The sequence below is a fragment of the Mus musculus genome, chromosome 19, assembly GCF_000001635.26.
Source record: "Mus musculus strain C57BL/6J chromosome 19, GRCm38.p6 C57BL/6J".
In the NCBI taxonomy this organism is placed as follows: domain Eukaryota; kingdom Metazoa; phylum Chordata; class Mammalia; order Rodentia; family Muridae; genus Mus; species Mus musculus.
The window spans coordinates 13,455,428-13,481,083 of NC_000085.6; the positions used below are offsets into that span (position 1 = coordinate 13,455,428).

Consider the following 25,656-nt stretch of genomic DNA (forward strand, 5'->3'; position numbering starts at 1 on the left):
ATGAGACATATTAATTGCTAGGAGTAAACCTCATTCTTATTCAAATTAGGAGAAGAAGTACAAGGTTAGCCAAGCTGATTGTGTTTTTTCCATAAGACTCAGTTACCTCCTTTATCTTTGAGTACAATTATCACCTTACCAGCTTCTAATGGCATCTTCTGATACTGATCATCAAAATATGAACTATACATATATACAGTATATACGTAATTATACAGTTAAGTGTGGTGGAAAGAAGTATAGAAAATATAACTCAGTGTGTTTGTAGAATGACTATTCAACATTTATTGCCATTATTTTCTAATTTTTCACAAGGAAAAAGGTGGGTTGATTTTGTTCCCCTTATAATTATAACTTTGGCAGGGCGTGGTGGCGCACGCCTTTGATCCCAGCACTCAGGAGGCAGAGGCAGGCGGATTTCTGAGTTCAAGGCCAGCCTGGTCTACAAAGTGAGTTCCAGGACAGCCAGGCCTATACAGAGAAACCCTGTCTCGAAAAACCAAAAAAAAAAAAATTATAACTTTGTATAACTATATATTTTATTGCTTACCATTGTTCTAGAAACAGAGAAGTGTACAAAATACTGAGTATTGGTCTGCCATGCATACCCAGGAAAGCTCTGTAAGCAGTGATCTTTTTCCCCTACATCATAAGCTCTGGTGTACCTAAAGAACTCTGGCCTGTGCATTATTTTGTCAGTATCAAGGAAGATGATGCAAGCTCCTCATATGCATCATGGGAATTGGCATAAGACGCAATAACTATCTCTGGAGGCTTGTGTTCCCATGTTGGCCATTCATTTTCACCTTAAGAGAGTTATCAAGAATTTTGGAATTTGGTGGAGAGTCCTTGTGATGACATGAAGGAAGAGATTTTTAGAGGGAAGTTAGTCTAATTATCATGACATCTGGGTCACAGTAAGTGAATAAAGAAAAAAGCCCTCTACAATTTCACAGTCAGGCAGCTACCCTGAGCTTCTGGCATTTAACGTTGTAACATGGTTCCAGTGCATCATTTTTCTTTACTATTAGTTGGTTTTCAATAAAACATCAAACAACTATCTTAGCACCATGCATGTACTCTATGATTTTACTTTGTCATTTTCTTTTATAAATTTATTAATATATAACAATTATATATTCACCAACTTATGATGAAAACTGTCACATATTGTCCCATTATTCTACGCAGTGATTTTGAGTAAAGGATATTAGCATTTTCCATGTGTTTAGTATTTATCAATTGTGAAAACTTCTCAAGTTTTCTTTTGTAGTTATTGAAAACATACAAAATGTTTCTCTCAGCTAATATTATCTCCTTTTGTAGTGCGAATATAGCTAATTAGTAGAAGTAAGTCATTTCTTCTCTTCACAATCAGGAGCTAAACTGATAAAGTCCCACCATGACTCCCTAAATATTAGCTGAACAAGGAGAAAGCCAATAGACATACCAAAGTGAGTAAGGCAAACATCATGAGGCCTCAATGTCACATAAACTTCAGGTAACTAAGAAATGCTGAGAGTAGGAAAAATAGTCCTGCACAGAAAAAAAATCATACCAATTAGTGATCCAATATCAAGTCAGCATCACTGAAAACACATAAGAAAGTAAAATTAAGTAGACGAGGCTCCCTGATATATCTATCTATCTATCTATCTATCTATCTATCTATCTATCTATCTATCTATCTGTCTATCATCTATCGATCAATCTATCTATCACAACAATAAGTTTGGAAGAAAGCAAGTAAATATACATGGGAGAGTTTAAAAGATGCTCTATATGTGTTTGGAAGTAAAAAGACAATCCTATCAACCTCAAAAACTCTATCTCCTTCCTTTAATAAAATGTCTCTTATTGACCTGGAAGAATCATTCTATCCATGGTATATTTAACAAAATGGTCAATGTACCTGACTATTAAAGAGATTAAGATATTGGCATATGAATTAAGTATTGCCTATAGATGCTAACTCTAAGGCAATGATTTGAATTCATATACTTATTTGGAATTGGTAACAGAACTGTTAAAGAAGTGAGAAAGGAATTAAGGAAAAAGAAGAATGAAAATTCAGACTATCACTAAAGAGTGGATTGTTTATGGGAACATCTAGGGCTTAGTTTTTTTAGGAATCCCATAGCTACTATAAGGTCATAAAAGGTATGACTCTATGTCATTAATTAGTAGTGACTAATATGATGTGTCTTCTGATTGCTCTACTTCTTGTATTGTATTTGAAATAAAGAACAAATAAATTGTAATTATTCATTATCCAAAACATTTAGTAGCTCATATTTAGTTGCTAGAATTCAAAAATTGAAATTGGGAAAAGATAGACAAAAGTAAGATAGAAAAACTTCTGTGTGATGTTGGGAGCTATTAAGAAAACACAATTTTCCTGATCTCTTAATTGGGCCTTTCTCCCTGAGAAGAAAAGGGGGTCAAAAGCAGGCCACCGACACACCGTTCCGAGAACAACCACAGAATGTTCCAGCCCTAAGTCAGTGCTGGATGTCCTGACCACAAGATGTATCCTGATACCAACAAGTTCCTGCTTCCCTGTGTAGTTGCCAAAAGAAAAATTTCTGCTGCCCCATCCCTCCTGCTGAGAAGTACTTCCTCCTTTGCTTGTGCATTTCCACTGCCCCATTCCTCTTGCTGAGAAGTACTTCCCCTTTTGCTTGTGCATTTATGCCTTGAGCCTTGCTGAACACAGTGACACCTTGATGCTAATCAGACTGCTTCCGTGTGTTCTTACACTTGGTGTTTGTCTCTCCCTCCCCCCATTTGGTTTTTAGGAGAAGGTCCCCTCGAGACCCTCGAATAATTGGGCCTGCTGGACTGGTCAAGTGGTGCCAGACGTGGGGCACGAGGTACAACCACCCTCCAGACAACAGATTCAAGAGGTACCTCATAGACAGTGAGACGGTTCTCCGCCACTTCTCTCGAGTGTAGCAGACATCAAGAGGTAAGCCTGGGCATTCAGTTGTTGTCCCATTCACCATGGGGAAGGTTCTGTCCAAAGAGACAGTTTTTATTCAAGAGATGAAGGGGTGTCTTTAGGAGAGAGTGATAAGAGTTAAGAAAAAGGATTTAATAAATTTTTTTTGTTTTGTTTTGTGGATGAGAGATGTACATGGCTGGTATTGAATGGTTCTGCAATACACCCTTTAACTTGGAAAAAGGTAGGCAAAGATATCAATGCTTTAATAAAACAAGGAGATGTCCCTGAGCCCTTTTTTTGTTATTGGGGAATCATCAGAGACCTCCTTGAGCAGGGAGAAAAGGGCAGAGAGGGTGCTTGCCTCCTAGCCCTTACTGAAGATTTTTTTTAGAAAACTCCCCATCACCATCTCACAAAAACAAAACTAAGCCTCCAGCGAATCATCAGTCTTGGCCATCATCGATTATCGATGCCCCGGTCCCTAAGGACTCCCTGCCTTCCCCTCTTTCTCCCCAAATTATATTAGATTCTAGAAAAGGGGCTACTGCTCAAACCCCTGTTAGACCAAAAAGGATTCACCCCATTTTGTATAAGGAGTTGTCAAATGAACCCCTCGATCCTGCCTCAGAGGCAGAATTGGATGAGGAAGCCTTTAAACATGAACAAGACCACTATGGTCCCGGGCCTGGTGCCTATCTTACCACCTAGCCCTTCAATTTCCACCATCCTCCTTATTTGACCCCCTTTCCCCCTAATCCTCAGCCTAATCCTTGGCCTGTATCACTGGCCCCTTCATCCGCTCAGCAATTACTTCAAACTAAAAGAGAACTTCAGACTCAGATCACCAATATTAAAGATGTTCTAGGGCTTCAAAAGGAGCTACAAAACCTCAGTTTAGAGACTCAAGAGTCTACAAAGAGCCTTCCTGGGGGACCTTCGAGGTCCCATCTCAAAAATTCCTCAAACTGGCAGCAAAGGTCCCTCTCAAAAACAAGGGAATAAAAAATTGGCTTTTCCTGTCCTCACTCGAGCTCAAGCCCGTCAGGCTGCTCCAGGTCATGAGGACCCCCCCCCCACTGGCTCCTCTGATAAGGATCAGGGGGAACCAGAGAGTGATGAGGAGTAGGATCAAACAAACTCTGATTCCAATGTGGGTGGCATGTCCCCCGATGAAGGGTTGAACACCAACAGCCAACCAATCTACAAAAAGCTAAAACTGAGACATGTAAAAGATCTTCATTCAGCAGTCAAAAATTATGGGGTTAATGCCCCATTCACAGTATCTATATTAGAAGGTTTAACAGGAGAAGCCTACTTGATACCCAATAAATGGAATAAAGTTGTTCAGTCTGTCCTCACTAGAGGCCAATATTTAACTTGGAAGTCAGAGTTTGTGGACAGAGGAGAAAATTTGGCTGCAAATAATAGAAAGAATCCTAATAGTAAGACAGTCTCCTGGACTGCTGATAAAATCGGCGGTAAAGACAATTTCACTGCCAACATAAAACAATTAGGGCTCTCCCCTGGTGTTCTCGCCCAGATGGCACAGGCGGCCCTGGGAGCGTGGCACACTGTCCCTGCTGCAGAGGCGCTAACTACGCCCCTAACCAAGATTATACAAGGTCCCCAAGAGTCCTATGCGCAGTTCGTTGCCAGATTGCAGGAAGCAGCTGAGAGAATTTTGGGACCTGAGGAAAGTGAGGGTCTGCTGGTCCTACAACTTGCTCTTTAAAACGCCAATTCGGCATGTAGGGCTGCCCTGAGAGGTAAAACCAAGAGTTTAGATATAAATTGTATGGTCAAGCTTTGTAATGAGGTAGATGTGTTTTCTCAACAAGTTTCTAAGTCTATTAACCTGGCCACTGGGGCTGCTCTAAATCCAGCTCCAAGACTGGTGTCGAGCCCCATTGGCCCGAGTTAGAAGTAGACATCTGTGTCCTCGCATTGGGTGCAGATGCCATCTGGGGCACCCCTGATTATTATATGCCTCAATTAACAGCAGTTAACACAGGTGATAAAAAGATTGATCCAGGTTGCAGCAGTGATATATGTCGTGCTTCCCTGGCCTTACACACTGGAGGTATATATGTCTGTCCGGGAACTCATCGAGATAGGTCTCTAAATTATAAATGTGACTATGAAAATTATCTTTATTGCGCCTCTTGGGGCTGTGAAACCACTGGGGATACCTATTGGACCCCATTCTCCTCTTGGGATTATGTCACAGTTAAACAACTTTACCCCAATTCCAAAGTCACCTCCCCTGGCAAACAACCCCTTAATAGCTATTGTTCCCCCAATTCGTCTAGACAAGGGTGGTGCAACCCATTACAAATTGGCTTTACAACAGCCGCAAGGACTGCTGACCGGACCAAGAGAGGATTCTCTTGGGGGTTGCACATATATAAAAAGGGCACAGATTGGGGATTGACATTCAAGATTAAACTACAAAAGGAAATCCCCAACAAATATAAAGCATCTATAGGACCTAATCCCCAATTACATCACCCTAATTCCCCAAACAGTCTCCGACTTCCAGTTACCTGCCCCCCTGTTCCTGCCTCAGGGCGTGCTATGACCCTGTTTCAGCTCACTCCCCCCTGCGGGGGTCTCCTCTTCCACTGATTTACTGTGGTCTATATTGAATGCTTCTGCTTTAGCCTTGTTGGATAAGACACAAAGAGATAATGCGTCAGAATTTGAAGATTGTTGGATGTGCTTTTCTGCTTCCCCACCCTTTTATGAGGGCATAGCCTTATTTGGAAATTTTACCCTGCTTTCAGATGCTAGGTAGCTTCCCTTCGAGTTAGTTCAGTTTACCTTAACAGAACTCTCTGGGGTAGGAAGTTGTGTGTTGGGCCCAAGTATGCTTCCGCCATAGCCCTTGCTAGAGATTTGCAATAATATGTTTAGAATAAATAAAAATAGGTATTCTTATCTTCTTGCCCCAAATGATACCTTTTTGGCATGTTCCACGGGCCTTACACGGTACATTATTATACAAAATATTATAAATAATAGAGATTATTGTGTCTTGGTTCAGCTTTTTCGAAATTTTAGTATTTATGGGTCAGATTACTTACTGAAGTTTTGGGACTGAGGTGCCTCCTTGCCATCCTGCCACAAAAGAGAGCCTATCTCGGAGGTGACCCTTGCGGTCCTTCTTGTCCTAGGTGCTGCTAGGACTGGGACCAGAATCGCAGCCCTTGTTTCATGTCAACAGAATGTGTGCAATTATCATCTTCTCAATGAGGTTACAAGCCAAGATACAGAGAATATAAAAAGGGGCCTAGATGATCTTACTGATTCCTTGGTTTCCCTTTCAGAAGTTTCCCTTCAAAATAGAAGGGGATTAGATTTGCTCTTTCTACAACAAGGAAACTTATGCGCTGCACTTAAGGAAGAATGCTTCGTATATGTTGATAAAACTGGATTAGTTGAAGATAGCATTGCCAAGGTTACTGCCAGTTTAGAAAAAAAGAAAAAGAGAGAGAGAGAACAACAGGAGTGATGGTACCAAAAAAACCTCCCCCTGGCTTTCAACCTTGTTCCCGATCCCGTAAAGAGATAACAGATCACATCAGCTCCAGTTACATTCTGTTCATCAGGTAATGGGTATTTTGGATATGCTGTATCCCTCTGCTAAATTTTCACCAGTAGAGATTCTTCCATGACAAGCTAACAGCTAAGTACTTAGTGTTCTTATAGATTTGATTCAATTTCATCGTTTTTCCCTAATTTTATTAAGAGTTCAACTTAGAGGACATGCTGAGAAAAAAATTTTGGGTTTCATATATGAAAAAGTAAACAACATAAATCTAGGGCTGTACAGGAAGTCAGGATAGTGTTCACTAATCTCACAGTTACCTCTTCTTTAAGCACATAACATAACCAGCCCCAAAGCACTAGGATCACTCAGACTGAGTACAGTTTCATATTTGTTCTTTTATTCAGTCTCTGTTATATTTCTTCTCACTCAACAATTCATTCATTCTCTTTTATGATTATTTGTTAATTTAGTTTTTAACCTCGTTTCTTGAATTCTCATTTAGTGATTCCTATAAACAGTAAGTTTGGTAGATGACAATAAAATTATACTCTTGAATTTAATATTAAATAAAATTTTATTTCTGGTAAGGTATACTCTAAATTCACTGTACATTAATCAAATAACTAATAAAGAAAGAAAGAATATTCTGTAATAAAATAACAGTTGAATAAAATCATAGAAAAGGAATAATTACAAGAAAATGGTTTTTCAAATACAGATGTTTGAAGTTTCACATGCTTGAAAAACACTTTGAAATTAATTGACAGAATGAAGTGAAGTTCTTAGCTTACCAACAACCTTCTTAAATGCACACTTGTCCTCTATATTCCTCAGGCTGTAGGCCACAGGGTTGAACATAGATAGGGATAACCATGGTATAAAACACAGATGCAATTTTGTCTGCCTCTGGGGAGTGACTAGAACTAGGTTGTAAGTACATGAATATAAGGGAACCAAAGAAGATGGACGCAGTGATGAGATGAGATACACGGGTAGAAAAGTCCTTCCTCTGTGCTTCAGCTGAATGCATCCTCAGGATAGCAATGAAAATAAGCAGGTAAGTGTTTAAGATAACCAAGAGAGTGAAAACAAGATCTAATGTAGCCAAGATAAGGGGTGTAATCCCATTTGTGTGGGTGTCAGAACGAGAAATTTCCAGCAGTGGGGGAATGTCACAGGAAAAGTGATTAATCATGTTGGAGTGACAGAAGAATAGACAAAATGCAAGAGCAACATGAACAGAAGATTGTAAGATCCCACACATGTAGCAGCAAGTGACAATGAGAATACAGGTACTACTTGTCATAATGGTAGTATAGTGGAGGAGTTTTCACGCACCTGCTTGACAGTCATAGGCCATTGAGGCAAGGATCAAACTTTCAATAGCACCAAAGGCTACAAAGAAGAACATCTGGGCACCACATGCATTGTAGGATATTATCTTATTTCCTGTGAGAAACCCTTCCATCACCTTGGGGGTGATTGCTGAGGCATAAACACAGTCCACCAGGGGGAGGTTACAGAGGAAAAAGTACATGGGAGAGTGGAGTCGGGAGTCTAGCAGAATCAACATGATCATCCCAAGATTTCCAAACAGTGCGATCAAATAAATGAGAGTGAAGATAATAAATAAAGGGATCAGAAGCTCTGGGGCATCTGTTATCCCCACGAGAATAAATTCAGTAACCTCTGAAATATTCTCCACCAAATTAATTGATGACTAATTATGACAAGTTTCTAGAATAAAAAAAGAAAAATGCTATTTGAATATCAATGAAATTCTGAACTATGACCAAACACTTTTATTCATTTAACTTTTTCTACTGGAGGACATTGTACATCAGATGATGAAATAATGCTATAGAACATCAAGTATTTTGCTCATATGGAAGTGGTACAGAATGATACTGAGCTTATTTGATAACAAAGGAGGCTAAGAAAACTGTGAGCCTTAATTCCATTTCCATTAAATCGGGTTTTATGTATGGCACTGAAACATATGATAGTGATTATTATTACTTGTAATACTTTCATCCATGTTTTCTAGTAAAGACATTGAAATTTCAATCATCACTAAAATGTTTGAGGTATATGTGACCATGTATATTAGCATGAGACTGGATAATGTATTCTACATATCTAATATAATCTCCACTACCTTAAAGATAATTCAATGGTCTGGGAGTTTTATCATGGCACAACTAGTTTCTCTCTAATTCATGAGTACCCTTAGCTGACCATTTTAAATATTACCCCTTAGATGAAACTCGATGATATCTTCATATAATTCAGCAGGAAAAATATGAGGGAGAATCTTTTCCAAATTGATGAGGAAAAATATACATGCTTTCTCTCCATGCCAATCATTTTCACATAGACTGAAATCCTCCCTCACCTACCATCATCATGTTTTTATTGTGTTTGGTAGACCACAGATTAAACTAGAAAATTATTCTGATTCTTCTAAAGTGATTTGGTGCATTTTAGTAAGACGTATTACATAGTAAATCTGATCTATTCTCCTGCAAAGTGGCTCATAAGACAGATTACTGCTACCAGTTACAGAATGAAAGACACTGCACCCAAGAAAAGTGATGACTCTGGAATGCTGATACATAATCTAAAGTCTAAATATCAGTCCTATAAAAGGCAGGAGAAGATGCATAAAGAAAACCAAGTTGATTGTGATTTTTTTTTTTTTTGGTTCTAACTTATAGGTTTTTCCTATTGGTTCCTTTGTGTATAGACACAGTCTTAACAAATTCAAAAGGGAAAATGCTGATACTAATAATTAAAATATGAATGATGTAAAACAAGTGTGATGAGGGGAAAAAGCAATAAAGCAAAATGAGGAAGGTTACTCAGTGTGATTGTAGAATAACTATCCAATATTTACTGCCATTATTTTCTATTTTGTTCTTTCTATTACTTAGTACTTTCCATTGTTCTAGAATTGGGGTATGAAAACATCATGCACCAGATGTTGGTGTGCCATCCACATTCAGGAAAGCATTCTGAGGAATGCTCTCCTTTGCCTCTTTCCAAGCTCTCATATACAGCAGAAATCTGCCCTGTATATGCTTTTGTCAGTATCAAGGCAGATGATGCAAGCTCCTCCCATACCTTATGGGAATCAGGGTAAGTAATCAATATTTCTGGAGGATTGTGACCCACTGTCGGCCATTCATCCTGACCTTGACAGAGTCATCAAGATTAGAATTTTGGTAGAGAGTCTTCATGAGAACATGAAGGAACAGATTTTTCGAGGGAACTTGCTCTAATTATTGTGTCATCTTGGTCATAGTAAATTAAACAAGAAAAAAAAAAGCCGTCTACAATTTCAGGGTCAGGCATCTAGCCCGTGCTTTTGGTATTTAGGTTCTCACATGGTAAGAGCATTGTTTTTCTTTCCTTCTAGTTGGTTTTTTAAATAAAACATCAAACAAGGTCTGTTTTAGAACAATGGATGTCTTCTAAGTGTTTACAATGTCATTTTCTTGTCCAAATGTATCAGCATGTAAGAACTACATTTTCATCAACTTGTGAGGAGGAATGCCATATTGTCATATGGATATACGCTAGTGATTTGTGGTAAATCGTGGAAATTAACATTTTCTATGTCTAATGTTCACTAATTGTGAAAACTTCTAAACTTTTCTTTGGTAGTTATTTAAAACAGACACTACTTTCCTCTCAGGTAAAATGATCTTCTGTAGTATGGCTATAGCTAAGTAGTAGGAGTAACTCTTTTCTTCTCTTTAAAATCATGAGCTACACTCAAAAATGTCTTAACACAACTATGTAAATATTACCTAAACAAGGACAAATGCTAAAGACATACCAAATATCAGAAGGGCTCAATGCCATACCAACTACAGGCAACTGTGGAATTCTAAGTTTAGGGGAAATAGTCTAGTATACAGAAAAGCACACCAATTAGTCATCCAATATCAAATCAGCAGCCCTGAAATCATATATACATGTAAAATCAATTAGATCTTGATATATATATATATATATATATATATATATATATATACATATATATACACATATACATATACATATATATGTGTATGTGTGTGTGTACATACACTTTTGTTGGGAAGGAAACAAGTAAGAGTATATGGGAGTTTTAAATGGGACTAAAGGAAAGAGGGATATTGTGTAATAACATAATCTCAAAAATAAAAAAATAAATGATACAGGACCATTTCTTTTATACATAGTTATCTCTGGTTTGAATTTACACAGTAAACTTCTCTTTCCTTTGTCAATGATGGCAATAATAGTTACAAATCTGTGCTGAGGTCTTGTCATTTAATTCCAAATCTTATTCCTTTTTCCTGATGACATATTGTCTGGGTTGGCCAATTCAATGTCTCCAAGCTTCAGTGTAATATTTGTGAAAAGAAAGTGGTACATAGATGCCCTTCAATAATGACACATTTGTAAAAGAATACAAGAGAAAGAGAAAGAATAAAAACTTGCAAGGAGAATATGTTAGGGAGGATAAATTGGGGATAGGGTGAGAAATTTCAAAAACATACACAATAAATTATTATATCTATCCCATTCTTCCATTCTCTATGTCTCACCAGATCTCTGCCAGAATGACCAAACTTTATGACATCTTCCATTACTTATAATAAGTTTATTGAGTTCCTATCATATGTATATGGGTGTGGAGTCATGAACCAGAGCATGTGCAATGTACCCAGTGTTACTCATCAATCAGACCAGTACTATTTGTGCAGGTACATGTTCTGCGTGAAGGGGAGTGTTGTTTCACATGTGATTGTGTTTGGAAGTCTAAAGACAATTTTTTTCTATCAACCTCAAAACTCCATTCACTTCCTTTAAAAAAAAATGGCTCTTATTGACCTGGAATAATTCTTTCCACGGTAAATTTGATCAGATGTAAAAGTCGCCTAACTATTAAAGAGCATTAGATTTTGTCTAAAGAATTATGTAAGGTCCCTAGATACTAACCTCAAGCCTGTGATTTGAGTTCATTTATTTATTTGGAAGTGGGTAACAGAACGGATAAAGGAGTGAGAAAGGAATTAAGAAAAGAGAAGAATAGAAATTCAGACTATCACTGAGAAGTGAGCTGTTTATGGGAACACTTAGGGTTTAGTCTTATTATCAGTCTCAAAGCTAATGTGATGTTTGTTCTCATTGCTCTTCTTCTTGCATTGTATTTGAAAAAGATCAAATAAATAGTACGTATTCATTACCAAAAATGTTTGGTACATAAATCTTTATTGGAATTCAAAAGTAGAAATACAAAAAAGAAATGAAAGATGGTATATAGAGATAAACTTCTGTCAGCAAAAACTTCTTTTAATGGGCAGGAACATTCAACACAGATATGCATGCCTGGTCAAATTGCTGAGAATAAGAGATTGAGTGTTCACATGAAAATAGAACATGCATATTAACCCTATCACCACTATCTAGGCTCTGGGAATACACAGGAAGTGGAAATGAAAATATATAAAAGCCAGTGGAAGAGAAGGAAATCTGCTAAATAATAATTTCTGGTCATGACATAGGTAATATAATCCTGAATTCAGCAGCTATAGTTATCTCCATAAGAACTATACACGACTAAGTGAGTACAATAACCCCAATGTATTTGTTAGATATTCTCCAGGCCTCACCACTTTGTTGGGAGCTATTGGAAATTAATATTTTCTGCAGAAGAAACATTTTTGAGGATGTTATGACTATACATTTCCCATTCTCCAATGCATAGCTCCATGACCATAAATAAAACTCACTGCGTTAATGATTTATTGAAAAAAAAAAAAAACCAACACCAAGAAGACTAACAACAGCAACAACAAAAGGATGTATTTTTTTGGGAGTGTGTTAAAGTAGTCATGGGAAGAGTTGGAGTGGGGACATGGATGTTATATCATTATATATTATATCTCAATTTTACATTATTAAAATTTTCAAATTAAAAATTAAAAATATATAGTTACAGAAAGTATAAATATATTAAACTTATTTCACAAATATGTAAGTCATAGAATTTTAATTGCTTTTTTTCTGAGTAATTGGAGTGAGAATCAATCACTACCTTGAGGGAGTCTGTTCCCTGAGAGAATTCTATATTTGTACAATTTTCACCTAGCTCCCCAAACTGGCCACTGACATATTTTCATAGTCTTGTGTGGAATTATTTTAAAGAAGCAAGATTCTGAGCAGACTGCCATTGCTTTCCATTTTTTCAGGTGAATTCTAATACATTAAGAGCTCACAATGACCATTCTCAGAGTTTTGTGTGTATGTGTGAGGATGAGTATGAAACAAGCAGGCCAAACATATCCAGTTCTCAGAAATATTATTTTAAATGTTAATTTTTATTAGATATTTTCTTGATTTACATTTCAAATGCTATTCCATTTCCTTGTTTTAGAAATATTAGTAGAGATGGTTTTATCATTTTTTCCTACAGATGAAGAAACTGAGCTCAGAAGTAAATAATTTCAAAATGCACAAAAATAATTATATGTATAAAACCTGAACCCAGGATTCCTAGTTCTCTGATAATGATCATATATATATATATATATATGCTCTTTTAGCTAGTGATTTGGTAATGGATAACTAATTCGTGTACTTTTCCCAGAAAAGATAATTTCTCCCACTCTCAGCACTACTTAGTTGCCAGTAATTAATTTTTTATGAGGTTGGGTCCTCACAGTCTTTGACTCTTTACTTTGATATGCCTGCTGTTGTTGTTCTTGTTCAGTTCATATTTGGCAGTCATATTGAGTGTTTATGGTTATAAATTCGAGACTTAAAGAGAAAAAAGCATTAGCTATAACTGTACTATGAAATAAGTCCATTTTAGTTGAAAAAAAATGTATGGTGAGTATTTTAAATAAATACAAAAGAAAACTTTGGATATTTTCACTACTGGAAAATGTTAAATTATATGGAAAATACAAATTTCCCTGATTTACCCAGAGCTAATACACACACACACACAAACACACACACACACATGTATGTGTGTGTATGCATATACATATATGTACATACATACATATATATATATATATATATATATTTGTGTGTATATAAATACATATGTGTGTGTAACATAAAATATACATGTGTGTGTTTGTGTGTGTGTATATGTGTGAGTATATATGTGAAAACTTATCACATTCCCTCTCACAAGATGAAGAATATGTGTGTATGTTGAAAAATTTATAAAATGAAATGACAGAAAAATCTTACAAGACATCTATCTTTGATTAAAAACCAACTAGAAAGAAAAAAAATTGATGCATGTGACGATGCCAGAAGCACAGAGTAGATGCCTGAACCATAGATTCTGAAGCCTTTTATTTTTCCTGTCTAACTTATTGTGGCCCAGTTATCCTGATAATTAGAATAACTTCCCTATAGATATCTGTTCCTTCATGTCCTCTTAAGGACTCTCCAGTAAAGTCCCAAACCTATTGATGATTCCATTAAGGTGAACATGAATGGCCAACATGGAATCACAAGCCTCCGGAGATATGTACTATTTACCCTGATACCCCGGAGGCATGTGAGGAACTTGCAACAACTGCCTTGATACTAACAAAAACGCACATAGGCCCGGGTTCTGCTGTGCAGCAGAGCTTGTGAAGGAAGGGAAGACAAGTATCCCTCACAGGGCTTTCCTGGGTGTGAATGGCAGACCAATACTCTAGAAATGAAGTTTTTCATACCTCAAGACTTTTGTGTACTTGTCTGCTTCTAGAACAATGGTAAGTACTAAAATAAACAGTAATAGGAAGTTTGAACTGTAAGGGAAACAAAATCAGGACATTTTTTTTTCTACGTGAAATACTGAACAGGAAATGTGATAATACGTTGATTAGTCATTCCATAAAAACAACTGAGTTATCATCTCTACTTTGCTTTATTTTTAGCACACCACACTGTTCTACATTATTTATATTTTGATGTTCAGTATCAGAAGATTATCTTTAGAAGAGGTGAAATTGATGACTAGACAAAAAGAAATACATAGGAAGAACCTGTAAGTTGTGGGAAAATTCACATTCATCTTGGCTATCCTTATATATCTTCCTCTGTGTTGAATAAGAATGACGTTTACAGTTGAGAATATTTTTAAACATTCCAGAAACAGAGGATTTGTGAGTAGAGTGCTTTTCATACTGTAACCGGTAGCAATCATCTGAATATGGCACATTGTGTAGGTGAGTAAATCAGTTAATTGTATGCCATATGTCTTGCTAAAATTGTGCCAAGATTCTATGGAAGAATCAAGCCAATGTTCTTGTTTTCTGTCCGTTATTTCAAACATAAATCCTACAGACATGTTGATGTCTGGTAAGAGATGACATCAGTCTATGTAAAATTTAATGGAGACTAAGTAGGTGTAGATTTCCTCATCAATTTGGAAAGTTGTTCACTTATAGTTTTCCTCCGGAAATATATGAAGATATGACCCAGTTTCTTTTAAGTTGTAATATTTAAAACGGACAAGTCAACTAAGAACTCTCATCATTTAGGGAACAAAGACTGCATGTGTTAGGATCAGATTCTCCAATAATTGCATATCCTTAAGGTAGTGAGGGAATATATTTGATATTTAAAATCCATTATCCAAATCTTATGCAAATAAACAAAATTCACACTTTCCTCATATCTACTAACTTTCAAGGACTATACCATACAAAAATGCATGCAAGTATTACAGGAAATAATAATGAATACAATATGATTTAGTGCAGTATAATTCACTCTATTTAATGAGAAGAGAATTGAGCCCTGCAGTTGTATTAGGCACCCCTGGTATCATATATTCTGAGTATACATGTGTATCACTTCCTTATGAGCAAAATACTTGATGTACTATAGCATTATTTCATCACCTAATATACAATGTCCTTCACCAGAAAAAGTTAATGAATAAAAGTGCTTGGTCATAGTTTGGAATTCCATTAATATTCAAATAGCATATTTCTTTATTTATTCCAGGAACTTGTCATAATTAGTCATCAATTACTTTGATGGAGAATATTTCAGAGGTTACTGAATTTATTCTTGTAGGCTTGACAGATGCCCCAGAGCTTCAGATTCCTTTGTTTATTATCTTCACTCTCATTTATTTGATTGCACTGTTTGGGAATCTTGGGATGATCATACTGATTCTGCTGGACTCCCGACTCCACACTCCCATGTACTTTTTCCTCTGTAATCTCTCGGTGGTGGACTGTGTTTATGCCTCAGCAATCACCCCCAAGGTGATAGAAGGGTTTCTCACAGGAAGTAAGACCATATCATTAAATGGGTGTGCTGCCCAGATGTTCTTCTTTGTAGCCTTTGGTGCTATTGAAAGTTTGATCCTTGCCTCAATGGCCTATGACCGTCATGCAGCAGTGTGCAAACCCCTGCACTATACTACCATTATGACAAGTACCACCTGCATTCTAATTGTCACTTGGTGCTACACTTGTGGGATCTTACAATCTTCTGTCCATGTTGCTCTGGCATTTTCTCTTTCCTTCTGTCATTCCAACGTAATTAATCACTTTTTCTGTGACATTCCCCCACTGCTAGACATTTCTTGTTCTGACACCCACACAAATGAGATTACACTGCTCGTCTTGGCTACATTAGATCTTGTTTTCACTCTCTTGGTTATCTTAAACACTTACCTGCTTATTTTCATTGCTATCCTGAGGATGCGTTCAGCTGAAGCACAGAGGAAGGCCTTCTCTACCTGTGCATCTCATCTCATCACTGTGTCTATCTTCTTTGGTTCCCTTATATTCATGTACTTACAGCCCAGTTCCAATCATTCCATGGACACAGACAAAATTGCATCTGTGTTTTATACAATGGTCATTCCTATGCTGAACCCTGTGGTCTACAGCCTGAGGAACAAAGAGGTAAAAAATGCATTTAAGAAAGTTGTTGAAAGATTAATGTCTTCATTTCATTTAGTCCATTAATTCTAAAATATTTCTCAAGCCTGTGAAATGTTTTATTTTAAACTTTGAAGAATAATTCATTTGTAAGTATTTCTTGTCTATGATTTCTTTCAACTGCCTTTTTTTTAATGAGAACTTTGACTTCATGCATTGGCCATTTCATTAATATTTAGTGAAATTGGTGTATATTTTGCCATGATTAAAATATCAATTTAGTAGTTAAATGAAGATTATAGAGCTCAAAATTCCCAAGCAATAATGTTTCACAAGATTTTATAAAATATGTTTTAGTTCCACTTTATTTGTGTGTGATAAAAGTTGTATTTTCACTTAATTTATTATTATTATTATTATTTATATTTTTGAAGTATAATTATGTAATTTTCCCTTTCTGTTTCTTCCCTTCAACTCATAGTATATACTTTGCTTGGCTTACTCTTTTTATAATTCAAGGCCTTTTATTTCATTAATAATTAAATTTCAAACAGTGTATAATATTCTTAACTGACATAATTCAAATATTCTCTCATATGAATACTATAAAGCTTTATCCTGAGATCTTCTTAAATAGAGTCCAAATATTTCAGTTTAAATACCATCATTTTGTATGGTCTTGGTCATACAGGAATCTTGAATCTTGAGGTTAGAATAATCTCAGAAATAGATTATTTTCCATAATGAAGGAAATCATATTATCCAAAGCTAACTAATACTGAATTCCAGAAATGAAATAGAGGTTGCATTAAACAAATAGGATCTTAATTTATAGGATAAGCAGTGTAGTTTATAGCTTACGTAGTTGTAAGTAATAGCATATGGAATCCTTTGATCATTTAAATAGTATTTTTTTTGAAGAAAATATTTGTGAAATGCTGAAAAATTATTAAATGGTTAAGTAACAAAACATTAATTCGAAATTACCTATTCCTGTCCTGCATTCTATACAGTATTTATCCACGTCTAATGCCTATTTTGCAAAGCAATAACTTTCATCTCTGTGCTTTGTCCTTTTTAGTGAAGATAATACTGAATAAAGACAATGAAAAATCTAGATAAATCTAGAATATTTGTGGAGATAGAACTCATTAGAAGAATGAAAATGACAATGAGATTTTCCCTTAATTACTAAATAATACTTTGATTTATACAGAAATGTCAAATTTAAAACAATAGCAACTTAAAGTTCTTTTTTATTAGATTCAGAGGAATGTTTGAGAAGGAAATTAAGGACAGAGTTACTGTAGAGCTATATTAATTATGATCACTGGAACTGATATCCAGATCAAATTATGTCTTTCTGAGAAGAATACTCTCTATCATTCCTATTTTAAGCTTACTCTTTATAGGAAATATGAAGCACATATTCCATAAGAGAACTAAAGCTAAATGAAAAGTAAATTAATTAATTATTTAAGGAATAATTCCAAAAGACAGTGAATTAGTGTGTGTGTGAAAGGAAGTATTACAGAGACGGAAAGAATGAGCAAAGATGAAATTGGAATTCTTCTGAGTGATCACTGGAGTCTGAGACTGGTTATTTCATGTGCTTAATGGGAAAGTTGTGAGATTACTGAACAATATGCTGTCTTCCTGTACAATGCTGAATTTAAGTTTTGTAATTTTTAAGTAATTAATCCCATAGCTTAATTCCTTAGCATATCCTATATCTTGAACCCTGAAACTGATTTCATAGTTAAAAAAATAATAGAGAAAAACAATGAGATTGATTAAAACATACAATGACACTAAATATTCAGTTAGTTGGTGATTATGGAAGAATCTCTTTTGCTGAAAATGTAGCAGAAGAATACAGCTTATTTTGCAAACTCCTTTGCCTGATGGACAGAATATAACTAGAAGTGATGTAAACTGATATCTATCAAAGGCTACAAAAAGGCTACCAAAAAAAAAAAAAACAGCTAGGAAACACATACCTGTAGGATATAATCTTTGCTTTCTCTCAGAACACATGCATCACTACGTTCATTGCAGCCTTAGTTATAATAGACAGAAGCTGGAAAGAGTCCAGATGTCCCTCAACAGAGGAATGGATACAGAAAATGTGATACATTTACACAATTGGATACTACTCATTATTAAAAACAATAAATTTATGAGATTCTTGGGCAAATGGATGTATCTGGAGGATATCATCCTGAGTGAGGTAACCCAATCACAAAAGAAGCCACTTGATATGCACTCACTGATAAGTGGATACTAGCCAAGAAACATAGAATACCCAAGATACAATTTGCAAAACACAAGAAAATCGAGAAGAGGGAAGACCAACAGGTGGATGCTTCATTCCTTCTTAAAATGGAGAACAAAAAACCCATGGAAGGAGTTACAGAGACAGAGTTTGGAGCTAAGACTGAAGGAAGGACCATCCAGAGACTGCCCCACCCTGGGATCCATCCCATAATCAGTCACTAAAAGCATATGCTATTGCACATGCCAGCAAGTTTTTGTTGAAAGGACCCTGATACAGCTGTCTTGTGTGAGGCTATGCTACTACCTGGCAAATACAGAGGTGGATGCTCACAGTCATCTAAAGGATGGAACACAGGGCCCCCAATGGAGGAGCTAAAGAACCCAAGGCTTTTAAGGGATCTGCAACCCTATAGGTGGAACAACAATATGAACTAACCACTAACCCCCAAGCTCATATCTCTAGCTGCATATATAGCAGAAGATGGCCTAGTTGGCCAACATTAGGAAGAGAGGCCTCTTGGTCTTGCAAACTTTATATGCTCCAGCACAGGGGAACACTAGTCCCAAGAAATGGGAGTGGGTGGGTAGGGGAGATGGGCTGGGGGGGGGGGAGGAGGGTATAGGGGACTTTCGGGATAGCATTTGAAATGTAAATGAAGAAAATATGTAATAAAAAATTGGGAAAAATATGTAAATGCTTTTGTTAGTGCCAGAACACAGTGTACATGTGAAACTTATTAAGGAATGAACCTGATATATGGTTCAAAGAAATGAATTTGAGTAGCATTTATCAAGTCCTGATATCTAGTGCAATCATATCATAACAATTAAGTGCTTTTTCATGAAAAATAAATACTTTATCTTCAAACTTATTTTAAAGACAACATAGATGTTTAGGAAAACCTGTGTTGGGAGGGGCATAGATATAGATGAAGGAGATATGAGGATTAAACAACAGTAAGGGTTCCCAAGAATGTCATAATCAATCTCTCTATAAACTGTGTAACTGACATACCTTGAAGATCGTGTAATTTATATGTACAAACCTATAACTATAGTGTTTATAATAAAGTTTTAAAGATTGTATTTTGTTTTATTTTCTCTTTACATGGTGTATTTTTTTCCACTTGATTAGGATTCATGGTGCTTATTGCATTTCTTGGTTATTTTTTCAGAGAAAAATATTATTTTAGGAGGGTTCATGACAAGTTGATGAATAGTGTTCAATACTTTTGTATAGACCATATCCAAGAACTAATTTTGTAATTTATGATGAATTAAGCTCTTTATTCTAGCAAATACCATATCGAAGATAGAGAAATTTTCTGAGCTGCTCTTGTCCTGTTATCTTGCCTAATGAATGACTCAGTTTCTTTCTATTTCTGCAGGAACAGGGCCAGGTTATGAAGACAAAGTACATATGCACTCAGTTATTTCATTTAGCCTTTATTTGTGGCCTGTAAAAAAGACAATACTTGTTCTTGCTGAATATTCCTTTTCCTTGTTTTCCCATGGATATCAGAGCTCAACTCTTTGTTCTATCCCAAAAATTAGTGCAAAATGGGATCAGTTTTCATGATGGTGAATTTTTAGACTCTCTGCACTACAGATATATGTGAATTTATCTTCACTGAAATAGTAGAGCTTTAAAAAATACACGGCATAGACATTTTTATGCTTAGCCCAGTGGAAGGAAACTTTCCAGATCATTTTTGTTTGTTTGTATTAAGTACTTCTTGTGAGAAGACATATCTAGTTTTCAACTTTGCACATCTTGAATATTCAAAGTAGATAGAAAGGAGATGGCTCTGTATATGAAGACTTGGAGTCTAACAAACATTAAGTGTTTTGGTTATCAGAGTTAGAGAGAGAAGTATCCTTGTTCCACAAGAAGGTATCTTTGGTTGACCAGGCATGGACCCATCTGTAAATTCTTCTGAAAAGCTGACCAACATGAAGATGAATACAAAACATTTTGGTAAACTTGCAGTAAAGAGGCACGGACTTATTCTATATTATTTTTACTAGAGGTAAAACAATTTCTAAATATTATTTCCACACAGGAGAGCAAACATTCTGCTTAAGGCTTCACATAAACTGTTCTATTAAATGTCATGCCAACACCACAATGTTAATGTTTCTATTTCTCCCTTCTTATATATATATGAAGTGTTTGGTTTTAGATATTACATTAATATAGATGGAAGAGATTTAATAGTGAAGAGTTAATGAAACAATTTTCTTATTACTGTGAGGCAGCCATTGATGTTTTATACATATTTGCCTTCCTAGTGTGACTACCTCAGAGAAGGCATTTGGTACTAATGACCTTGTTTTCACAACAGTGACAACCTCACATATGAGGTCGTTTTGAAAAACATAAATGAATTTTGTCATTATATAGCACCATACCACTATCCTGTAGATGCTGTTTTTCATGACTTCTAATTACTTTATGGCCACCAGGCAGTGTAGGTGGGAGAATGGGTTGTATTATTCTCATATGTTTTCACCAGTAGAGATTTTCCCATTATCAACAAGCATCTGAATATTTAGTGTTGCTGGTTTGACTCAAACTTAGAATTTTTTGTTAGTTTTCTTAAGCTGTAAACAGTTTCAGCATTCAGTTTAGAGAATTTACTGAATGTTTAAGGATTGAATTCTGACATAGGTAAGCCTCCACCAGTGTTCCAATGTCCTAGAAAATGCTTGAAGCTGAGGAGCTTGGAAGAGACAGTGAAACTAATTAGGCATTACAAAGAACCCAGCTAGAATAGCTCAGGTCTACTCTGCAGAGTGATTACTTAGTACTTATTACTTAGTAGCCAGTCTTACCCAAACAACGGCATACACAATGGTCTAGCTAATAGGTGGGTTTACCATGAGAAAGTTATGGCATCCCACTGAGACAGGAATCTTCACTATAGCCAAGTATAGCAGGCTACATTGCATATTAGAAGCAAGTTGGTGAATTCTTCTGACAAATGGAGATTCTCCACAGATACTTAAAAAAGAGTCAAGTTGCACTCATACAAGAATTTATCAAGGCCTAGGAAATAGTGGGGTTATGGTATTGCGTTATTCATGAGAAGGTCTTCTAGAGCAGAACACCCTGGTGCTAGCTTTCACAAGGCTCAAAGGAGTAGCACAAATTGTGACTAGGGTATGAAATCCTTACCTGTTATTAAGCTGACCCTAGGCAGGATGGTTTTATCTTTACTGTAAATATTACCTGGTTCCTATAAGTCCTTTTGAAGTCATTCATTTGTTTTGTGTCAGATAACTTCAATGTACTTTGCCTGCTGTGACATCCTACTGACTTTATTTTCTGTATTATATAAGGCTGGTGTTCACTTTGTAATAATACATTCAGATTCTACAAAATCTCCTGTGTTGCATCTGTCTGTCATTTATTCACTGACTCCTTGTCTACCTGCAACTAGAGACCAGTTCTATGCAGAGGAGGGACCAAGAGGGTCTGTGGCAAATAACCAGACTCAGAGTCCTATGATCACTCAGAAGGAATCCAAATGGTGTTTACACATTCATCCAGTCTCTGTTGTGATTCTTCTCACTCTCCCACTCATTCATTCCCTTTTATAGTTACTCACTAATTAAATAATCAATTTGTCACTTTTGTTGAACAACAGTACTCATAGAGAGCAGTTACTGTCCTCAGGAATGCACATTTCCATCTGGATATCAGTTTCTATAATCACAATTAATGCAGTTCCACTCTGATATCGGGTTCCCTTATCAAACATTCCTTCTGCATCCTGCAAATAAGAACTTCCCATTGCTACTGTTCTTGAGTTTGATGGCTGCATTTAACTCAAGACATTATTTAGTGATGAAGAAAAGTCTGTCCTTCTGATGGCACCTGTTACCATACATAATCCTGTTATAAACTTCCCTTTGTTGAATTTCAGTTATTTATGTACTAGAAACAACAGAAACAAAGTGATGGAAAGTATAACTGTGCCAAGTAGGCATTAGATGTGGCTAAAAAACTATATGTTATATGATATGGAATAGATATTTTAAAATGAATTGTTACTTGTACACTTAATAGGTCATGAGATTTTTGTGAACATGTAAAATACTACTTCATTGATCAGAGAGTACTTATCCTGTTACTTAACATTATAGAATTCATGATGTATACTACTTATCATGTAGATTAATTTTTGTTGGCCGCAGTCTGTACTCATCTCTGGAATTCATTACTAGTTAGAGTAAGAAAATATGCTTCCACTTTTTATGGAAATTCCAACACTGAAATTATTTTAACCTCATGATTCAAGACTTTTTTGTTTTGTCAACAAACTATATGAAGTAATGTTATTTGCAAATTCATCTGGAATAACAAAAAAAAACCTAGGATAGCAAAAATTTCTCAACAATAAAAGAAACTCTGGGGAAATCACCATGCCTGACCTCAAGCTGTACTACAGAGCAATTGTGATAAAAACTGCATGGTACTGGTACAGCAACATAAAGGTAGATCAATGGAATAGAATTGAAGACCCTGAAATGAACCTACACACCTATGGTCACCGATCTTTCACAAGGGAGCTAAAACCATCCACTGGAAAAAAAGAACATTTTCAAAAAATCTCACCATAGTTCTTTTTAGTATTAATGTTTGAAAAAAGTTGATTCATATCATATATATTGAACTTCAACAGTTAATGAAAACTGAGGCGATAAATTACAAGGGATCAAGGAGAAGTAGATACTATGATCTGGAGCGAAGAATGTAGAGGGAAATTTAAGTAACTTTATGTATAAAAAAGAAATGATGATAACTAATAATGATAATGATAAAGTAATTGAAAGTATAACAGTTATCATGCACATATTAATTTGACTTACAAAGCAGATTTAACAAAAAAATTTTTTAAAAAGTAATGTTGTATGTGAACTCAAAACATTATAATCTTGATATAAATATTAAATTGACATCATATTTCTAGCAAGATACAATTAAAATTCAAAATAAATTTATTATATTCTCAATGCAAGAGTATACAGTTCTTCATAAAGTAACAATTGAATGAAATCATAGATAAATAATATTTACAAATAAACTATTCATCAAAACCAAAGACTCAGTGTTTCATATGCTTTAAAAATACTTTGGAATTAATTGACTAACTGAAGTGAAGTCATTAATTTTCCAACAACCTTCTTAAATGCATTTTTTACCTCCTTGTTCCTTAAACTGTATACTACAGGGTTCAGCATAGGAATCACCATGGTGTAAAACACAGATGCAATTTTGTCTGTGTCCATGGAATGATTAGAACTGGGCTGTAAATACATGAACAAGGTTGACCCAAAGAAGATGAATACAGTGATGAGATGAGATGCACAGGTAGAGAATGCCTTCCTCTGTGCTTCAGCTGAACGCATTCTCAGGATAGCAATGAAAATAAGCAAGTAAGTGTTTAAGATAACCAAGAGAGTTAAAATACCATCACAAGTACCCAAGATAAGGACTGTAATCTCATTTGTGTAGGTATCAGAACAAGAGATGTCCAGCAGTGGGGGAATGTCACAGAAAAAGTGATTAATCACGTTGGAATTACAGAAGGAAAGACAAAATGCAAGAGCAACATGAATAGAGGATTGTAAGATCCCACACATGTAGCAGCAAGTGACAATTAGAATACAGGTGGTACTTGTCATAATGGTAGTATAGTGCAGGGGTTTGCACACTGCTGCATGACGGTCATAGGCCATTGAGGCAAGGATCAAACTTTCAATAGCACCAAAGGCTACAAAGAAGAACATCTGGGCAGCACATGCATTGTAGGATATTATCTTATTTCCTGTGAGAAACCCTTCCATCACCTTGGGAGTGACAGCTGAGGCATAAACACAGTCCACCAGGGAGAGGTTACAGAGGAAAAAGTACATGGGAGAGTGGAGTCGGGAATCTAGCAGAATCAACATGATCATCCCAAGATTTCCAAACAGTGCGATCAAATAAATGAGAGTGAAGATAATAAACAAAGGAATCTGAAGCTCTGGGGCATCTGTTATCCCCATGAGAATAAATTCAGTAACCTCTGAAATATTCTCCATCAAAGTTATTTGGCAATTATCATAACAAGTTCCTAGAATAAAGAAAGAATATGCTAATGTCAATGGAATTGTAAACTTTAAACATTTTTTTCCTGAGAAATACACTTTATATAAGATGATTAAATGCATCCTGGGGAACTTCAGGCAGTTTATTCATATGGAAATAATACAGATGAGCACTGATCTTATTTGATAAGACAAGTGTTAATATGACTGTGGGGTACAATTCCATAAGTATTAAATAAACTTTTGTATGCTACACTAAACTATATAATGATCATTTTTACTATTTGTAATAATTACATATGTGTTTGTATAAAATACACATAGTATATACAATATATTGGAACTTGTATCAGGATCATCCACTGTAAGGAATGTATGGATTTTTTTAAATCAGCATAAGATTTCAAAAATGAAATTTACATGATATAATCTCTACCTTCTTTTTTTTTTTCCATTTTTTATTAGGTATTTAACTCATTTACATTTCCAATGCTATACCAAAAGTCCCCCATATCCACCCACCCCCACTCCCCTGCCCACCCACTCCCCCTTTTTGGCCCTGGTATTCCCCTGTACTGGGGCATATAAAGTTTGCAAGTCCAATGGGCCTCTCTTTCCAGTGATGGCCGACTAGGCCATCTTTTGATATATATGCAGCTAGAGTCAAGAGCTCCGGGGTACTGGTTAGCTCATAATGTTGTTCCACCTATAGGGTTGCAGATCCCTTTAGCTCCTTGGCTACTTTCTCTAGCTCCTCCATTGGGAGCCCTATGATCCATCCATTAGCTGACTGTGAGCATCCACTTCTGTGTTTGCTGGGCCCCGGCCTAGTCTCACAAGAGACAGCTACATCTGCGTCCTTTCAATAAAATCTTGCTAGT

The 25,656-nt window shown here is 35.9% G+C and overlaps 2 protein-coding genes and 1 pseudogene across 2 annotated transcripts; 1 reads left to right on the forward strand and 2 right to left on the reverse strand.

Moving 5' to 3' along the window:
• On the reverse strand, positions 7,254 to 8,208 carry Olfr1473-ps1 (olfactory receptor 1473, pseudogene 1; annotated as a pseudogene).
• Positions 15,545 to 16,489, forward strand: Olfr1474 (olfactory receptor 1474). Its single transcript, NM_001011842.1, has one exon. The coding sequence runs from the start codon at positions 15,545 to 15,547 to the stop codon at positions 16,487 to 16,489; it is 945 nt and encodes a 314-aa protein (NP_001011842.1).
• Positions 16,490 to 23,824: 7,335 nt separating this feature from the next.
• Olfr1475 (olfactory receptor 1475) lies at positions 23,825 to 24,769 on the reverse strand. The gene has a single exon (NM_146301.1). It carries the CDS (start codon positions 24,767 to 24,769, stop codon positions 23,825 to 23,827), a length of 945 nt encoding a protein of 314 aa, NP_666413.1.
• Positions 24,770 to 25,656: the final 887 nt, after the last annotated feature.

Bases quoted from the DNA above. Each gene is read 5' to 3' on its own strand.
- Olfr1474 (NM_001011842.1), top strand. From the start codon at position 15,545: ATGGAGAATATTTCAGAGGTTACTGAATTTATTCTTGTAGGCTTGACA.
- Olfr1475 (NM_146301.1), bottom strand. From the start codon at position 24,769: ATGGAGAATATTTCAGAGGTTACTGAATTTATTCTCATGGGGATAACA.